The sequence below is a fragment of the Opisthocomus hoazin genome, chromosome Z (assembly GCF_030867145.1).
Source record: "Opisthocomus hoazin isolate bOpiHoa1 chromosome Z, bOpiHoa1.hap1, whole genome shotgun sequence".
NCBI lineage: Eukaryota > Metazoa > Chordata > Aves > Opisthocomiformes > Opisthocomidae > Opisthocomus > Opisthocomus hoazin.
Genome location: NC_134454.1, coordinates 42,977,963 through 42,997,762, shown reverse-complemented (window position 1 = coordinate 42,997,762; position 19,800 = coordinate 42,977,963). Strand labels below are relative to the sequence as shown.

At 39.4% G+C, this 19,800-nt stretch overlaps 1 protein-coding gene across 1 annotated transcript in view; it reads right to left on the bottom strand.

The window, feature by feature from the left end:
• Positions 1-592: 592 nt before the first annotated feature.
• Positions 593-19,800, bottom strand: part of CHSY3 (chondroitin sulfate synthase 3) — a 200,599-nt gene continuing 181,391 nt past the window's right edge. Inside the window, exon 3 of the mRNA XM_075411483.1 lies at positions 593-8,516. Coding sequence (XP_075267598.1) covers positions 6,951-8,516 — 1,566 coding nt within the window. The 3' untranslated portion in view covers positions 593-6,950. The remainder of the gene's footprint in view (positions 8,517-19,800) is intronic.

Genomic DNA, 19,800 nt, shown 5'->3' with positions numbered 1-19,800 from the left:
TTGTAGCTCCCTGCAGAGCACAGCAACGTCAAGCATAAAGAAAAATAAGAAAGGGAATCTTCTCTGGTTTCATGCATGCTCCCTTCTTTGCCCAGCTTCGTGTTTCTCGCAGATTGGGCTTCTTCTAAGGGTGCTCTAGGCTGAATCTTGATCTCTCTGCTCTCTTTTGTACATGAGAGCAAGATCCAGTGATTTACCCTTGTGTCCTTCCCTCAACACCTGTTTATAACGCAGAAGTTATCACTGATATAATTTCACAAGCAATACAAATCTTCTGCCACCAGCAGTTCTGGAGTGGAAAACGCAGCATTTCTCACTCACGTTTACCAAAGACATCTTCCTGTATCTATTTTGTTAAAAGCACCTATAGTCTCTGGATATTCTCCAGTATCAGAACATGCCGGATGCATGGCTCATCACTTAGCCCCAGCTATTTAAATAAATTTGCTCAGCTACGTCAGTCAAAAGTATTCAGTCATAACTCATATTCATTCTGGATTTCTCATCAAGCAAAAACATTGTACCGACACAGCAAATAAAAGACCATAGGTGAACAGACTTTATTTCAACCACACAGCTGTGGCTGCAAGGTTACACCAGCTGTATGCTACTGTACAGAAGCCTTTGCTTAAGTAAACTTTTTCTCATTTAAAGCAGTGATATGCCACATAACAGTGCAATATATAAAGTTACAATGGAAAGACTAGAGCATCTTAGGCACAAATAGAACAAAGCTGTCAAAGATGTCACTCCCAAAGAAACAGCAATAAAGTGTGTCCAGTGTAGAAAGAGAACACGAAAAAGTCATAATTGCCAGTTAAACTATCACTTCAATGAACTTGGGCTTGTTCATCAGAACAAACCAGGTGTGAAAGGTATATAGCTTTGGTATTGCTCCAGATGGTTTCAGTATCTGGCACTGCATGTACAAGTGGAATGTAAAGCAAGGCAAAAAAGCTTTCAAGAAGAAAGGAATGCCGAGTTCTACTTTAAAATAAGTTTTGTGTTCCACTCTCTTAACATAACAAAGACACACACACCTCTCTGGATTTGCATCCCTCCTACCCATCCTGTCACCCATAAAACACTTTTTTCTGCATTTCTCACTAACTGCATTTCCTTAGTTTTTCCTTCAACTGGTGGTAGCACTGTTTTCAGACCTAGTGCCTGCTCCCAGCAATTACACACTAGAAGAATGAAGGTAGATCCCTGGATACCATGATGCTTTCTATAAACTCAGGCTTCTATTTCTTATGCCTGTTCAAGACAGCCAGCTAGGAGAATTGTCCTTACCTGGGAGCAGATCTAAGTTTTGGTTTTGAGGCTGAACTATGCTTAGCAGTTCTCTCTCTGGTCACTCCTCAGCCACCATCTTCAAAGCATCTAGTCAGCTTCTCTTTTCTTTAGTCAGCAGCATATGCACAAATGCGTAAAACAGGCATAGTTTATTGCTCCGTATTACCCTAAGCAAGGGCAAGAGCAAGTCACGTAGGCTTCCCAAATAACCAATAATAAAAACGTTCATGATCTCAAGTACTAGCACTTTTTTTTTCCATCATTCATTTTCTTTTATCCTTTTTTGATGAAATCACCTAAATGCAATTTACCTGCTCTAAGTAGAAGTTTTTGGCACCTATGTTAGCTAGCATAAATCTCTCTTAGGAATATCTTCACAGAGCCCATTGCATTGCTGGGGCCTCCTTTCTAAAGGGATGCCTTCAGTGGGTGTGCCCAGAAGTTGTGGCAGCAGATGTATTTGACCTATGTACCTACCATCTGATTATGCCACACCAGAGTCCCTCTGAATCTGAGGATCAATCTCTCACATGTGTAGGGAAGTCCAGTGAGCCTTGCCTGCTGTATGAAGCTGGATGCTATGCCCATAGTTTTGCAGTCACTTAAAATCACTGCTAGACACGGCTGATTTATGAAGGACACTACCACACTGCAGGCATCCTATGCAGAGCTGATGAGCTCTTCCCACCAGTACTACAAACAAACCAAAACCTGCAGTCTACAGTATAAAGCACATTTTTTGACCTCTGCCTACATGGTTAAGCTCTCCACTAATGATAAATAAACACTAAATCAGCAAGGATGCTTTTCATGTATCTTCAAACTTCCTATAAATGGCAAACATCTGTTGAATAATCAAAAAATAAAGACATAAAATTATGACTAGCATCATGTAATCCATATATATGCTGTCTCATATCTTAATAACTGTTACATAATTTATTAAAATTATGGATCTGATAAATATGCTTCTGGAATTCTAGATAACAGACTTGAAGACAAAAAAAACCCCAGACAAACAAAAAAAGAGATAAAGTAAATCTTCAGATTCTGTTCATTTTCCTAGACTTCACAACTGGAAAGTTTTTGCACTTCCTTGCCTTGGTGGGATTCCAGTATGAAGGAGACCAGAGGAAGGGATGAAGTGGTAATATTCAGAACACTTTTAACTTCCAGTGGCAGGCAAATGGAAACAATTTGAAGCAGGACTGGCAACTCATTTGGCAAAATACCGTTGTTCAGGAGTTCTATATGGCAACAACATCATAAAACCTTAACAGAAATGTCATGCTAGTTCAAAAGTTTAAAATACTGTAGTAATACATACTGTAATTGGGAAGACCAAAGGAAAACAGGAAGGAGTAACTCATGAAAAGCCAGCTTATTAATCAAGTGAATAAATGCTGACAGAGAAAAATGTAAAGAAAATTATTCTAAGAAATGAAAGAAATAAAAATCGAGTCATTTAACTTTATATGTCATTTATAGACTTATGGCAGAGTGTAACTTTCAGTGATATTCAGTTATTGTAAATAGTTAGACTTCTGTGAAACATCTCATTGTGCTGCAGATGAGGACCATAAGCATCAATGCACCCTCACATCATAGCTGATTTTTGTGCATATCTACCGTCAGCATTTCTTGTTTTCATCTCATTTAATTCTCTTTTAAAAATAGAGCAGAAATACAAAACTTTCCTCCAGTCAGCAGCTCACGAATTCTTAGTCCATATTTTTTTCAAAAAATTTTAACCAAGTGCAGGAAAATCAGATGTAGAGCGCACATGTGTTTTGCTTATATCTTAAAGCTAGCATTCTTCCATGGAGCCAAACCTTCTGCGTGGCAAACTACATCTTAACTAATCACTAGAATTACTTCTTAAGAAAGAAAAATAAGTTTAAATTGCTTATTTTCTCTATTTAAAGAAAGTGGTTGTTAATTCATGGTCCTTGGAAGCCTCCACAGTTCCTCAGGATCTGCAGTACACTCCTATGAGTCATTTTACCAGCATTACAATTTTTGTAAGTCTTGAGGCACTGTTAAGTGCACAGTGGTGCAAAGGCTCCAAAAGGCACTTTAGTGCACATCCTCCTGGCTTTTGGCGAGTGCAGAAGGTGCTCCTCTCTGTACTGCTTTTTGGGAATACTCCTTAGCACCTTTCTGCCCACATGTTCCATGACACAGCAGGACTCCAAGTGCGTGGCCCAGGCCCACTAGCCCCACCAAGTGGAAGGACTGCTGGTTTCGCCCCATCCTTCACAATGTCCCTCGAGAGGAAACAGGGAAAAGGTGTGGGACCAGGCTCCCTTTCCACCCAGGGACAGGGAGACACAGGATCTGCACAAGATACCCTGCCGCCTCAACCCAATGAAACCTCAGTTTTCACACCCTCCTTTCACTCCACCCAAGCCCTGATTAGAATGGCCCTTTTGCTTATCAAAAGTATCTGGTGGCAGCAAGTGCAGCTCTCCTCCTGCGCTGGCTTGTGCTGCTTGTTGGCAGCTTCCAGGAAAGGCATCTGGTAGCACTGGTGGCAGCAAGGAGGTGACTCAGGCAGAAGGCGATGACTTCCACGGCTGAGCCTCATGCCTCCCCCAAGCCCTCTGCCTTTCTCCAGCGTGAGACCAGTACCCTGATGCAAAGTATGCTCAACAGGTCTTAGGAAGCCCAACCTGATATTTCTCCTTCATCCAGCAGATGCAATGCTCTGTTAAATCAAGTACTGTGAATGGGAAAACACATAAGGATGGGGGTGGCATGGGGATTTCTGAGGTCTCTGTGCGGGGATTGCTGAGATTTTTTTAAAAGAAAGGCAGCATCTGAAAAGCCAAAGTGTGTGCAGTTCACAACCCATTTCCCAGCAATGAAACCAGGCAACCTATTCCCAGGGCAAGGAGGTTTTGGGAAAAGCTAGTCATTATGTTCTATCATGAGCTCATTAATTATGCATTTACAAAGGGACATGATACACACAGAAATTTCATTTTACAATCAAGATTATGATTCAGATTAGACAAAAGCAAACAGTTGATTGGCACAGACATTCCCATCTTAATCTAGACATCCATAACATTAACACTTTTGTGCTTTTTTTTTTTCCTTTTAATATGATCTCCTTAGAAGGCATATCATTCCTTAAACTGACACAAATTCTCAAGTTATCTCAGGATAGTTAATTCAAAAGACAATGCAATATTTCATAACAAACATTTATAATCAGGTTCTTAACAAAGTAATTCATCATATAAACAAATGAATCAGTCAGACACTAAATAAATATTTGTACTGGTAAATACTAGCATTTTGCTTATATATGGAGGACCCGATCCTGCAAGCCCTCTGTATACATCTTTATCCCCACTGAATGATTGGTTTAATTTCTTCTAATCTACTATTTTACTTTGAGCTGAGCAACTACTTTCTGGCCAGTAAGTTAAGTAATTGAAATAAACACTGGAATACCTCCCAGCAGACAATTATTTCCTTAGATGACTTTGTAAATAATTTTTTTTTTATATTTATGAAATCATCACAAATGTTTATCAACAGGCATTCAGTTTTTGACACTTACAATCTGAGCTGTACCAGTTAGTCGAGATCGATCAAATAAATTTTATGTTCCTTGTTCTTGGCTCTCTTATTGAACAAAGTGTGACATTTGCACCCAGTTTAAAGAGCCATTTCCAAGAATTATTTCATAAGTAATACTGAATTTTACTTTCTCCAGACATTTGAGCTAACAATACTGGGCTAGGAAGGCAAGAGCCTCCAGAAGAGCAATAAACCAGGAGCAGTCCTTGGGGAAGGCAGACGAGCAGGAACTACCTTCCATCTGTTCTCATCTACCACAACTACCACCTTCTCCAAGACAAGGGGGATTGCCTTTTTTAAAACATACAAAAAGCTATGGCCAGCTCTGTAACTTTCAGTTTACTCACTCCTTTTCAGGAATGCCTTTTTCCTTGCTTGGTAAATTCGGAACAGACAACCGCAGATAAGAGACATTAACTGACCTATACACCCTCCTCATGCCCTACGAAATTTATCAGGACATTTTCATACAAATGTATGTGTCAGTGAATTCCAGTCTTGTAGTCGTTTTTTGAAAGGAAACACAGGAGTCAGTTACAGTTGAAAAACTTACAAACTCAACTTCAATAATTGCTTACTTTTTCTTGCCCAGTTCTATTTGAAATATAGTTTGAAATCAAGGGTACTGAGGTTAGTATATGTACCCGCTGTATTAATTTGAGTTTGGCTGAATTCCCATGGTTTCTTGGATGCGTTTGAGCTCTTGCCACAGTATAACATAAAACATTCCAAGCATGCGGCAAAAATAACACTATGATTGTAACAAATTGTTGCCTGAACTAAAAAGAGAACATATTTTGACACGACTCTCTCCGTCTATCTCTATATAGGGACATACGCGCACACACACATGCACACTTGTGTATATATATCCCTATATAAACATTTCTCTAAAATACAGAAATTGATTTTATTATTTCTTATGTTGGTAGCATTTTTAATACTTTACTCCATGAATCCACAACATGACAACTTCAGGCTGTCCAGAGAGATAAATCTTAACACAGTCTTATAGCCTCCACTAATATAAATATATTGGCAAGGAACTTTGACCAGCAATAGTTAATTTTGAAACTTAAATAATTATTCTACAATTATTTTAATTTTAACAACAAATTGCTACTGAGTACCTATATTCATGTAAAATGTAAAAAAAAAAATACAATTTTAAGCTCTAACACTCTGTATCAAGTGAAGCCTTACAAAAGGAATGTAAAAGAAAATGTTGTATTAGAGACTAATTCTAAAAAGAGAATCAGCAACTTATACTATGTGCTTCAAAAAAAATACTGTATGCCTGAACTTTTTCATAAGTGACTTGTTAAGTCATAGTTTCTTCTTGTCTGCAAATGGAGACGTTCATTCACAAATCTTCTAAAGTGTACATGAGCATTCAATTAAATCCTGTTCCTTGTGAAAATAAAGTTCCTTTACACTTAGAGTGAACAACAATAAGGAGTTATTTATTCTAATAAGACATTTAAGGACCTTGGTAGCCAGTACCAGTTGTATTTGCAATTAGCTCCTCAGCTTTTCTTTTTTTTTTTTTTTTTAAAAATAAAGATACAATCATAGTTATTAATTTACTTTAAAAATTCTAAAGATGAAGAAAAGTACCTTTTATACATATAAGTCCTCATATAAATTATAAAACTCAAGTTTATCTTATAGAGTTCCATCCCCAGAAGAAGCATAAAGCACTTTTGTGGTACCTTCAGCAGTAAATATTTGTATCACATCAGATCTCAGAAATGCAACAAAGATGATACTGCATCCCAAAGCCAAAAGAGAACATTCTTCTGATGCAGTCTCTTGTGACAGATGTGCTCCATGGGATCATATGATTGCTGTGACTTGACCGAATTTCAAATAAAGCAAAGATGAAGGAATTCACCTCACCAGTTCAGCACATATAAGAAACATCAGTGAACAGCAGACTCATCCCAATTGAGGTCAACAGTCTTTGGAAGACAACGAGGAGGGAGTTTAAAACTATGACAGCAAAATCAAATAATAGTAACACTAATGAGGTAAACTCCCCTAAAAAGGCCAAAGCTGAGATGTCAGGAGAGAGTTCGATTGTACCTGACACCCAAATGTTTCTGTAGCCAAAGTTCAGCAAGCTGCATGGTAGAGGCAAATGTACTTGCTTTGGACCCTAAACACATTTTATATTGTTTCGGATCTAAGTTGGGATCACACTGAACTGGATGAAAAACGTGGACAACTCCTACTTCTTGACTTCTGAAAGCCTTCAAGCCAGATGTTATCACTTTAGTAAACAGGTCTACATCCTCAAGTCCCCAGCCTTGAATTGAGGTATCAAATCCACCAGCAGTAAGTAGATCACTTTTGTAAATACAGGTAATTCCAAATCCATAGTCCCTCCAAAATCCAGTTCTTTTTGTCAAAACAAAACTACTGTCAGCTGGAGTGTTGCCTCCATATATTACTTTTGGATCGTACTGGCTAAAGATGATAGGGTAGTAAACCTGTTCTCCCTGAATAGTGTTATCTCTGCACCGCTGGAGGAAGCCTGGTGTGAATACCAGATCAACATCACAGAACAGCAGCAAAGTGCCATTGTCAAATCGAGATGAGGCCATTTCAAGACCTAAGCCTCTAGAAAACTTTCCTGACATCGGAATCAGGGTCATATCTGCCTTAGGATACTTCATGCTGTATTCTTTCATTAGCTCTATGTGTTTGCTGGAGTCCTGGCCTGACTCAGAACTGAAGAGAATTATTGCCAACTTCACATTCTGCCTGGGAATCAGACAAGTCTTCTCAAAGTTATCCATAAATCTTGAGAAAATGTCAAATCTTCCTGTGAGAGGAACAAGAATATGTATTTTCTTGTCATTGCGTCCCCCATTGTCTTTGGTGCCTTGGAATGATGAGGAAAAAATCTTAAAAGAATTTGAAAGAAAAGAGAAAGACTGAGTGTCAGTGTTGGTATCCTCCAGCAGGCTTCTTACATCCAGCTCCTCTGCTTCTTTGAAGAAAGGTTTGCTAAACAACTGCTGAAGGTAAGCGTGGCGTCTCACCGGAACTGTAACTTTCCTTCCTTTGTGCCTTTTGTACAAAAGCAGTAAATCCAGGATGTACTCCACTCCATGCAGAGGGTCGACCCTGCGGTAGCCATACTGTATTTCCTTGAAATCAATGAGCCTTCCTCTAGATCTAGAGTTCTCATTTATCATTTCCATGACTTGCATCACGGTGTCATCCAGTGCAGCCTGCAGGACACTGCTCAGGCTCTGCCGAGGTGGTTGGTTCTCCACCATTGAGTAAAGAAACTTTCCTGTCAGGAACTCCCACTCAATGACTTCCTCCCTTTCACGTGGCTGGAAATGATTGAAAGATGGCATTACTCCCAGTTGCTGATCTTCCTTATTTACTTCACTGTTACTGAGCTTGCTCATCAGGGCACTTTCTCTATGGAGCTGGATGGTCCGATAGCGCAGTTCAGAAATTTTGCGACTCAGTATGTAATTGTGCAGCCTGTATTGGTAGGCTGGTCTTTTGTTCGGATGAAGTGTTATGGCTGTGTGAATCTTGCTGTTGTGAAGATCTTGGATGTAACCCTTGCGGTTGTGCTCATAGTTTTCATGGAACAACTGCTGCATCTAGAAAGAGAGAGAAAGAGAGAAAAAAAAAGACATTAAGTGGAAGTGCTTCTACCCACAAAAGGATCCACACTGGTACCGTTGATCATTACCAATTCTTATCAATCATGGCTAGTTTTACACACAGAATCTTAAAGTACTGTTTTGGTCTCGGTTTCAGCAGTATCTACAGTAAGCAAATATTGTCCTCTAACTAAAGCGAAAGGCACATATCTTGGGTTTGTCTTTACTTCATCTAACTGCAAAACTAAATGAAACACTTCACCACAGGTCTGTCAGTAATATTTCTGAATTCCTAGGTGTGGACTGAATTCTTCTACGCATGGAACGCTAAGTCTTCACATACATCTGAACTCTTATCAGAACAGATCCTTACTGAAAGGTTAGCAACACTGATCACGATTTTTAAGAGGACCTTGATTTACATGTATGGAGCACAAAGCTGCTTGTATTTCCTACAGACATATGCAAATGGATGGTACTGCTTAACGTTCAAAAATCTCATGGAATTGCTTTCACGAAAACTCTTCTTTTTCCACGCAGACTGAGAATGCAATGACTGAAATACAACCATTGGAATGTGTGTTGGTAGGGATACATATAACAGAGTATGTCAATTAAGCTATAGATCATGCTAGTATAACTCACTTTGAGTAATTTCCAATGTACTTCTGTGACAAGAAAAGACATTCTACTTCTGTCAAATTAGTAATCGTAATATCTTCTAAATAGTGAAGAGATAAATTTTATAGCTGAAGCACAGGTGCAGGATTTCAGGTATCCGGCTTTTATACCTTTCTGTGGTAACAGCTGAACTATGAGCAAACCATAAAACTTTCTCTGATTCAGTTTCCTCCCTAAAAGAAAACTTAGCTCATTATTAATTTAATGTGATGAATATTTATTCTTCAATAGGAAGTGATATAGAGGAGTAAAATATTAACTTCATAAATACATTTAAGACCCACTGCCCTTTGCTAAGCTAACACCTACTAACTCCAGAGAAACAGAATTATTTCCCATGAGTAGCCGATAAAGAAGAGGCTGCTCCTTTTCATCTTCAGATTGGTCTGTAATTAATACATAAGGAAGATGTGCTAATAAGATAGAAAATGTTCAAGGAGGTGTTGCAAGCTTGAGCTACAATCAGATTTTGAGATCGGTATTGAAGTTTGTCTTTTATATTCTGAGGAAATCAAGAGAGGTGAGGTCTGATGACACACTGTCTCAGACTCAAAACTGTTCATTTCACTGCAGTTCTTTCTTGAACAGAGGTTTTTCTACTAGAAGTAATATTAAGCATAGAGCAATAAATGTAAAATTTATCCTAACAAAGCTAAGAACCAACACGATTATTTAAAATCCATTAGCATGTGCAAGAAACACCCATTGTCATATTTAGAAAAGCAGAATTTTAATACAAAATTTCTCGAACCTCCCTCCCACCCCATTCAGACCTCAAATGACTCTACTCAAGCAAACATAGTGATTACTGTTAGTAAGGCCAGAATTTTCGAGGCTACAGTCATACAACATGGAGAAAAGCAACAGCCTAATTTTGAGAACTACCTTAAGCTATCTTAAATTTGCCTTTAAAAAACCAGCTATGTCCATTATATTAAAGCGAACGTGAGCATGAAAAAACATACAGTTACAAAATGATTCAAATACTCCTTGTTTACAGAAGCGCTACCCAAATCTGTCAGAGCACATTTGTTGTGTCTTGGGAGGTGGGTATTTTGCTTGTCATGTGAGATGAGATGAACCAGGGACATGAGGGTTTGGGCAATTTTCGTGCTATCACAGAGAACGGGAACCAACAACATCGATACCGAGTCAGTGTTTAACCAGCAGTGCTGCCAAAATTGAAATATGGCTTCCCTGAGAACATGAAATGGACACTAGCAGCAGGGGCAGATTAGAGATGAGGGACTGAACTAGAGAAAAATGCCTGGGAAAGGGCTGGGTGAGGATAATCGCCCTTCTACCACTACAATTTACATTTTGAATAATGAAAAAAGGTCAGCCTATCAGGTAAGATTTCCATCTTCCCAGCTGTAAGTCACACTCCCTTCCCTGCCCCTTTTATTTAAAGCTGTTTACTGTGTGCTCTGCAAGGTGACTGTGCTTTTGTGTTCTCCACTTTTTCTGGAACAAAGTTGAATCCATGATTTTCACATTCAGAATTTCACATTAAAATCCACTTATAGGAAAACAAAGAAAAAGAAAAAATGTAACTTTGAAAACAAAAGAAAGAAGGGGAGGCTGTTTGGCTGCTGAATGGTATCAGCATCTTCCCCACAAATCCTGACACTCCATTCTCTCCTAAGTCTACTAATCATAAAGAATCACTTGAATTTTTCTTCATCCACCTTGAAGAATGGTATTTGAGTATAACTGAAACAACCATTAATTACTTTACACATTTAACTTATGGTACCTGAATTTTCACAGTAAATTTTATTTAAAGCAATCTAATGCATTTTATCTAGAACATTTTTAACAGATGACAAACTATCACTGTAAAACTATATGCTGTCCTCCTATTGCGCAAATTCTTCTGTAACCCTTAACTGATTACAAGCTCTGCTTCACAGCAGATTCATTAACAGCACTCATTTAAGAGGAATATTCTATTAATATAAATACCACTTTTTTATTACATTCCAATTTCAGATGTCTTGGTTTATTAGATGTGCTCCACTGAAATCACAGCAAGAGGATGTATTCAATTATACTAATGATTTTGCTTTTGATCATCAACAACACATTAACAGCAGCAATGAAAAAAAAATGAATCAACTCAGTAATGCAATATTATTACACATATACAAAACTGTACTAATCCATTTCAAATGATGTTACTGAACACATTTAATAGATCTCAATACAGAGAAAACAGTTCAGAACAAATATGACACTGAAATCATGAACTATTCCTGAAGATAGCAGGTTTTAATCTTGGTGCCACACAAGAATTTGTTTTCAATATTGCAGGACAAAAATCCTCTTATGACTCAAATTATTAACATCCAGATGAAAGGAATTAAATGTGATCCTAACTTTGCTTTGAAATTTCTAAGCAAGGTAGTTAAGCCTAGGAGGCAAAGGGAAAGATGTCCTGGAGAATGGATATGTGCAAAGGCCTGAACTGGTCAATGCAGTCATAAGTGATCTGGAAAACGAGGTGATTTGGAAGGTGGTGAGATTTACTGAGTATAAATTAAGATTATTCAGCATGGTAAAAGTAAACCTGTGTGCAAAAGGTCTCATGATTTTGAATGGCTAGGTAATAAAATGGCAGATTAAATTCTGTGTACATAAACACAAAGTACATGTGAAGAAGGCAGTCCTAATTATACTACAAGAATGTCAGCCTGCGTGCCAGCTGTTAGTACTCTGGAAAGTAAATCTAGTTACACAGTAGGCAATTCTGCGCAAATGTCACGTCAATGTTCGGTAGTGATGAAAGGCAAAGCAAATAGCATAAGGACAAGTCTAGGGTAAACTGAAAACTTAATTAAATGATTGTGTTTACAATGCACTTAAATCTTGTAGGCTGTGGGCAGGCACCTTGGCAATATTGTGATGTCCCACCTGAAATCAAAAACATATGAGTAGAAAGGTACTAACCAGGGCCACCAGATGATCACACATGTGGATTGTTAGATGAACAGATGATTAGGGCAAGAGGGAGCAATCCAAAGCAGGCCAGCCCTGAGATTCTATAAAGTCAGTAGCATCACATGGCAAATGGACAGGAATAGACAGTGTCTCTTGTCACACAAAGAACTATGACACATACAATGACGCTCTCAAAGATTCAAAAACCGAAAAGGAAATACTCACACAGCTCAATGACAGAACTTACCGGCACAGCCAGCTGTTGATGGTAAATGGCTTCAAACAGTGAGCCAACAGCTTAGTGGGAGACTTTCATCATTGCTATGTTAAACACTTTCTCCACAGCACCGCTGTACTGCATACTCCTGGAGCCCCAGCAGAGGCTATATTACAATACCTCTTACACCCCTGCCTCAGCTTCTTTTGCTGGTTACTGCACAGAAAGGGTATTTTGTCAAATGATAGTCTGACATAATACAACCACTTCACGTTCACTGAAAGCAATGAATGGGAGAAGCTGTCTTCAATTCAGTATAATACATGGAGGCACAACATTTCATTTTTTCATATTGCATGACTTTGTGACTTTCCTGAAGAGTTTGCTGTCTTCTGAACAATTCTCACAGCACAACTAATGCAAGAGTTGGCAAGGACTTCTGCTTGCCTCTTCACACCAGCTGAAACCAGAAGCTGGCAAGAAATATGAATAATTCAATTGTGTTCTGAGGAACTCTGAACTGCAAGCAGGACTGAAAAAATGAGAAGAAACAAATCAGAATAAAGGCAATGCTTTATTATTGTGGCAGAGCAATACAATAGCTAATACGTAAGCACACTGTAATTTGCATTGCAAGCCCTGGAATCATTGTAAACTCTGTGATTTACTGATGTAATAAAAAAGGAAATTTTTTATTACATATACACAAAAGACCAAACCAACCTACTTTATTATTGCAAGGCTATCACATATTAAAAGACTGAATGCAAATAGTGCTTTTTAAATTAACATAGTTGGGTTTTTTTTAGCATTCTTTAAGAACAATTTGTCCCATTTAACAGGGAAGACATGGAACTTTACACTCCATCCATGCTAGCTCTTTTTAAATCTACAATAGTACTAAACCGTTGACCACTTTAGCTAAATTGGACTTCTAATAAACTTAAAAAGAAGACGAACAGGAACTATTCCTGGTCTTTCTTCACCCTGCTCTTTAGAGTTTAACTCTCCTAAGTATGAAGCTTTATTCACTAATTCCAGTGTCTTCAAGGGGCATTTCATCCATATGAGAAACACATGTAAAATTGACTATGTTCAAGATGATACTGTTTGGCTGAACAGCAGCAAGACAAGAACTTTAATAGAAGTACAAATTAAAAAAAAAAATTCAGGTAACTACAGGCACATTAGGATGTTCTAAGTAATGTGTACTACAGCAAAATGCAACACCAAGCTATGGGTGATCATCATTTTCTGGACAAGAAAACATATTTCAGCTAGTCATTTGGTATGGTGCTATGAGAAAAACTGTCAGCCTGGAGAAGATATGTATTAAAGCTGGAATTATGAAATCTATATGAACTGGGTAACATAGCAGCAATAACCAGTTATGTTTAAATGGGGAACTATCAGTTTGGAGAAGTCATGACAGAAACTTCTGAGGAACAGTATCACACGTGACACTGGCACAAAATCTGGGATATTGGTCACAACAAAAAGTAGAGGACACTATGAAAAGACAAGAGGACAGCCCAGAAGAAGAGCCAGAGAACCTGGAGAAGCAACTACAACAATACAACACACATAATCCTACACGCATGGTTATAAGAGGTAGGTAGCTAAAGAGCTCAGGAAAGTTGACTTTTTAAACTGGAAACAACTAACAAGTAAGGAGAACATAAGAATATTAGCAAACAGTAAGGTGACATAGAGACATTATGAAACATAACTGTGAATCTTCCACAGAAAAGGAAAACAAGATTTTGTGTTGCATGAGTCAGAATATGCCTGAAAGACACAGCAGACAATTTCATAAAATTCTGAACCTACATCTTTAGCAAAGCATGGGACCAAATCAATGCAAAAGAGATTTGCCAGGACCAGAAACCATCCTATGAGAAAACATTAATGTTATCTGGCTTGTTTAACCTTGCAAAATGAAGGATAAGAATCATATTGTCTCTAAATATGTTAAGCAAATAAGAGAGAGCTAACGAAAGCAGACTAGAATTGGTTTACCAGGGCAGGAAATGAAAATAAAATTTCTAGCTGTCAGGAAGGTTTAGATTAGATTTTCAATACAAGTAATGCATACAATTTAACGAGGTTATAAAACTAGATTGCTTGTGAGTAGGGGAATCAATGACTCCAGAGATCCATTCAATTTTTCCTAATGATACAGTATTTGGTTTTTATTAAGAATTAATTACATATTAGTAATTGGCAGCAGCCAACCTTCCTACATAGAGACATTACACTGCAAATACCTAACATCTGATGTGGGAAATTGACAGTTAGTTCGATTTTGCTATTGCTTTAGTTTAATTTCGTTATATAACTTTGCATCTATGTTAAGGTAAGAGTTAAACACTGTTAATTAATTTAGTTCTGCTCTTTGTAATCTTGCTAACAAGGACTGTTGTGGCTCAAATGGAGCTAACAAGGACTGCTTGCGAGACAGACAAAGAGAAACAAGGACTGATAACCAGAACTTTGTTGTCTGCAAGAAGCAACTCTCTAGCTGAAACTGGTTCTATGGTTTGGGACTCAGCCAACACAGACAACTCAGGAATTTTTGAGCGAAAGGTGAAAGCACACAGCAAGGAAGACTACGAGCCTTCATCCAGAAGACCCCCACAGAAGACCACCAGACGACACTGCGCAAGTGCTAAAGGGGGGTGGAGTGTGATAATGAATTCCTGGAAATAATTACAATAGTCCAGCCTACTTAGATAAGCTTTGTAATAAATAGGTGCATGCTTCATGACTCGGTGTGCAAATTAGGAGGAGTGATCCCCCTTGCACCCGGCGCCGCAATAAACATACCTGCTTTATAACTCTCTGAGTTGTGAAGTTTGATTCCGCACATCAGTTTGACGACCCAGGTGGAATCCTCTCCGTCCGGCTGCGGGATCTGCTGAGGACGGGACTCCTCCGGACACCCCCGAGATTTCTCGGGAGGACTCCCCTTCTCACCCAGGTCACCACGGGGACAGACAAGGACCATCCACCGGACCAGGTATGTTTATATTGTAAGGGGATACCTGTAAGTCGTGAGGAGACGTCCCACGCGAGGTAAAGAGCATTGGTGCTCACCCCTGGGTTGGGGGTTTGAGGTCCCCATAAGATGGTGGTGGGGGTTTGAGGTCCCCGTAAGGTGGTGGGGTAATACTTGTAAGTCTTGTACCCCGATTAATGGTAACTTGGGTTCTCCTGACTGCGGTAGCAGGAGTTATATTTGGTATTGCCATGGTTATTGTTATATGCTGTAAAAATTCGGTACCGTGTGTTGTGTGAAGGATCATACCATCTAACACTATTATAACACCTAACATTAAGGCCTTGATGTTTGTATGAAGTGCCGGGCTAGCCCCAGAATGTACATGTGTTATTGTGCCGTTATTGTGTGTTAAAAGTGCTGGGCGAGTGATTGGGCGAGTGAGATGCAGCCTGGCTGCAAAGTGAGTGCAGAGTTCTGATCCACAGTTTCATCTTCTCTGCAAGAAGAGCAAGCTGGAGACTAAAGAACCGTGTGGCAGACTGTGAAACAGGGTTACTTGAATGAAGTATTAACCCTTGGTGTTCTGTACATGGGGATTTTTCATGTAACTCGGTTTTTAAGTGTTTTGTTTGTGAGAAAAACGTTTGGGTACTATTTAGAGACGATTGTCAGTGTACATAATGTGGAAATTGGTCTGACTGAGACAGGATTGATCGCTCAGGCAGACTTAAGCAAGCGATTTGAGGAAATTTAGGAAATATTAAAAATCAGTGAAATTTGGGCAATAAAAGTACAGCTACAGAATTCTTGTTATTACATGGGAAGGGACACAGGACAGAGTAGCACTGTTGTCCCTCAATGTGGAGCTCGTACTAGCTCCTGTCCACTTTGTCACTGCTGTTGCCTGTTTGTTCACACTCAGTGTTCAAAGTGTTAGAAGTACATTATTTTTGTCAAATGGAAGACAGGAGTTTTATGTTAATAATTGTCTTGAATTTAGGTGTATTTGCTGTGGGGTGAGTACACCTCTGCACCTTCTGCCTTGGATAAGGTATTAGTGCTGTCGGTTTAATCAGACTGTATTCCTTAACTAGCAAGGGAGGAAGACAGGGAAAGTTCCTGCAGGATACACTAGGAGAGAAAAACATTAACTGAATAATGAGAAGTAAACAAAGTGGAGAGACAGTGCAAAAGAGCCTTTTAGGCTGTATTTTGGCTCACTGGAAGGATATAGGAGGACCACCAGGCAGGAGTGTGAACAAAAGGACCTTAATAAAGTATTGTAATCAGTGATGACTTTGGTATAAATTAGATGATGAGGAAAACAGCCCTCTAATGGAACCCTGAATTATAATACTTTGTTGCAATTGATGTTATTTTTAAGAAGAAAAAAGAAGTGGGATAAGGTTTCGTATGCAGCCGGTAACTATTTCTTGGTGCTTGAAGTATAGAAGTTTGGTTAAGAGTTGGAGCTGTCGGTGTTAAAAGAATTTAAGTGCAAAGTTGGTTTGCCATATGTTGATTAAGGGACAGAGAGCTGGATGTGGTAAATAATGGGGATTTCACAAAGCAGAGAGATACGGAAGAAAAGCCCTTTGGGCTGTATTTTGTATAAAATAAGAAAGAAGAACAAGGAAGTTGAAAGGGTGTTGCTTAGCGTGTAGTATAGGGCAGAGATGTACTAAGTTGGATAAAATGAAAGATCTTGGAGGGATCATGTATCTGACCTGCCAGAACATTACTCATTGGGCAGTCAGCAAGAGATGCAGAAACTGAGAGCAGCAGACAGCAGGAATTTGGAAAATTTACTAGACGAGGCGTGGAGAGTGTTTAGTAACACGGAGGAGGATCCAAAGAAAGATAAGCAGATGTTGTTAGCAGCATTACAAGGAAGTAAAAGAAGCGGATGTTAGTAGCGGTGTTACAAAACAGTGAAAGACTCAGAAGTGAAGGACCTGAGAGGCCCTTGGAAAGAAACCAATGTGCGTGTTGTAGGCAGAGGGGACATTAAAAAAATGAGTGTCTAGAAAGGCAGAGCAGGAGGAAAAGAATACAGGCCCACGTCAAGGAGGATTGACGGGGACCTGGGGAATCTACCCTAGCGGATCCACTGGTTGTATTAAAGCTAAGGAAATGGCAACAGAGCGTGGAATTTTTAGTTGATACTGGAGCAACATTGTCAGTTTTATATCAGGCTTTGCCACCTGTAGATAATGACTTTGTAACGGTAAGGGGAGCTACTGGCCAAAGTGGAAAGGCGTACTTTCTAAAACCTCTTGAATTCACATTAGGGAAACAATTCGGGGTACACAAATTTTTATATATGCCTAATTCACCAAGACCTCTATTAAGACAAGATTTATTGGAACAATTAAAGGCAGAAATAAGATTTGACAAAAGGAAAGTAGAATTCTGGGTGGGAAATGACCAGCTAATTACAGTTTTGAGTTTGGCCCTCATAAATAACCCTGCTGGCTCAGGAGTACCTGAGGAAGTCCAGAACCAGGTATACCCAGGAGTATGGGCCACAGGGACACCAGGAAAAGCGAAAAATGCCTCTCCAATAATAGTCAAGCAAGGAACACGGCCTGTAAGGATTAGACAATATCCTCTTAGAATGAAAGACAGAGAAGGAAATTGACCAGTGATCGACTGGTTCATCAAAGATTAATAGAGTGTGAATCAGAATATTTTACCAATTAAAAAAACAGGTGGTAGTTATTGAATAGTACAGGATCTCAGGGCTATCAATAGAATTGTTGAGGATCTGCACCCTGTTGTGGCAAACCCATACACATTATTAACTAAACTGATACCTGAATTGGCCTGGTTTACCATCCTGGACTTAAAAGACGCCTTCTTTTGCATCCCATTAAGTTTAGAAAGCCAGTTGTTGTTTGCATTTGAATGGGAAAACCCAGACTCTGGAAGGAGGACACAGCTGACACGGACTGTGTTACCCCACGGATTTAAAAATAGCCCCACTCTTTTTGGAAATCAATTAGCTAAAGACTTGGAACAACGGGAGCGACCCCATGGAACAGGAACAATATTACAATATGTACATGATCTATTAATAGCCACTGAAATGAAAGAATTTTTTATAGTATGGACAATCAGTCTGCTAAATTTCCTTGAACTTAACAGCTATCGAGTTTCTCCACAGAAAGCCTAAATAGCTCAACAGCAAGTAACCTACCTTGAGTATGAGATAGCTGCGGGCCAACGAACACCGGGGACAATGAGGAAGGAGGCCATCTGTCAGACCCCTCGACCACAGACACCTAAACAGCTCTGCACGTTCCTGAGAATGACAGGATGGTGTCGCCTATGGATATATAATTACGGACTTTTGGTAAAACTGCTCTATGAGTTATTAAAATCTGATAAAAAACTCCTCATCTGGAATGAGGAAGCAGAAAAAGCATTCCAACAGCTAAAGAAAAAGCTGATGGACACGCCTGCTTTGGGATTACCAGACACTACTAAGCCCTTCTGGCTGTTCTCTCACGAAAAGCAGGGAATAGCCCGAGGAATCCTAACCCAAAATCTGGGACCATATCGGAGGGCGGTGGCATACTTCTCTAAACAACTTGATGAAGTAAGCAAGGGTTGGTCTAGCTGCCTGAGGGCAGTAGCAGCAGTAGTGCTGAACATTCAAGAAGCAAGTAAATTTACACTAGGCCAAAAGATTACAGTACTGGTATCTCATACTGTATCAGCAGTATTAGAGGTGAAGGGAGGACACTGGCTCTCACCACAAAATCTTCTTAAATGTCAAGCTATCCTGGTAGAGCAGGATGATGTGGAAATAGCAGTTACTAACATTGTCAATCCAGCATCTTTCCTCAGCAGGACCACAGGGGAACCAGTATCGCATGACTGCTTGGAAACGATTGAAGCAGTGTATTCCAGCCAACCTGACCTAAAAGAGGAGCCACTGGAGGATGCTGAAGATTGCTGGTACATGGACAGAAGCAGCTTCATTTGATAAGGAGTCCGCAAGACAGGATATGCGGTAACCACTACAGATCAGGTAATCAAGTCCAAAGCCCTTGCCCCAAACACCTCAGCTCACAAGGCAGAAATAATAGCCTTAACTCGAGCATTAGAACTAGCTAAAGGTAAGAAAATTAATATCTGGACAGACTCTAAATACACCTTTGGGGTAGTCCATGCTCATGGAGCTGTGTGGAAAGAAAGAAGACTCCTATCTACCCAAGGAAAACATATAAAACATGCCGAAGAAATTCTTAAGCTCCTGGAAGCAGTGCAGCTACCCAAGAAAGTGGCTATTATGCATTGCAAAGCTCATCAGAAAGGAGACAGCGCTCAGGAACTGGGCAACGCCATGGTGGACTGTGAGGCTAAAAGAGTAGCTGAGAAGAGTGAATTGGGGGTGCAGTCTTTAGTCCCAGATGGTAAAGTACAAATTGATTGTG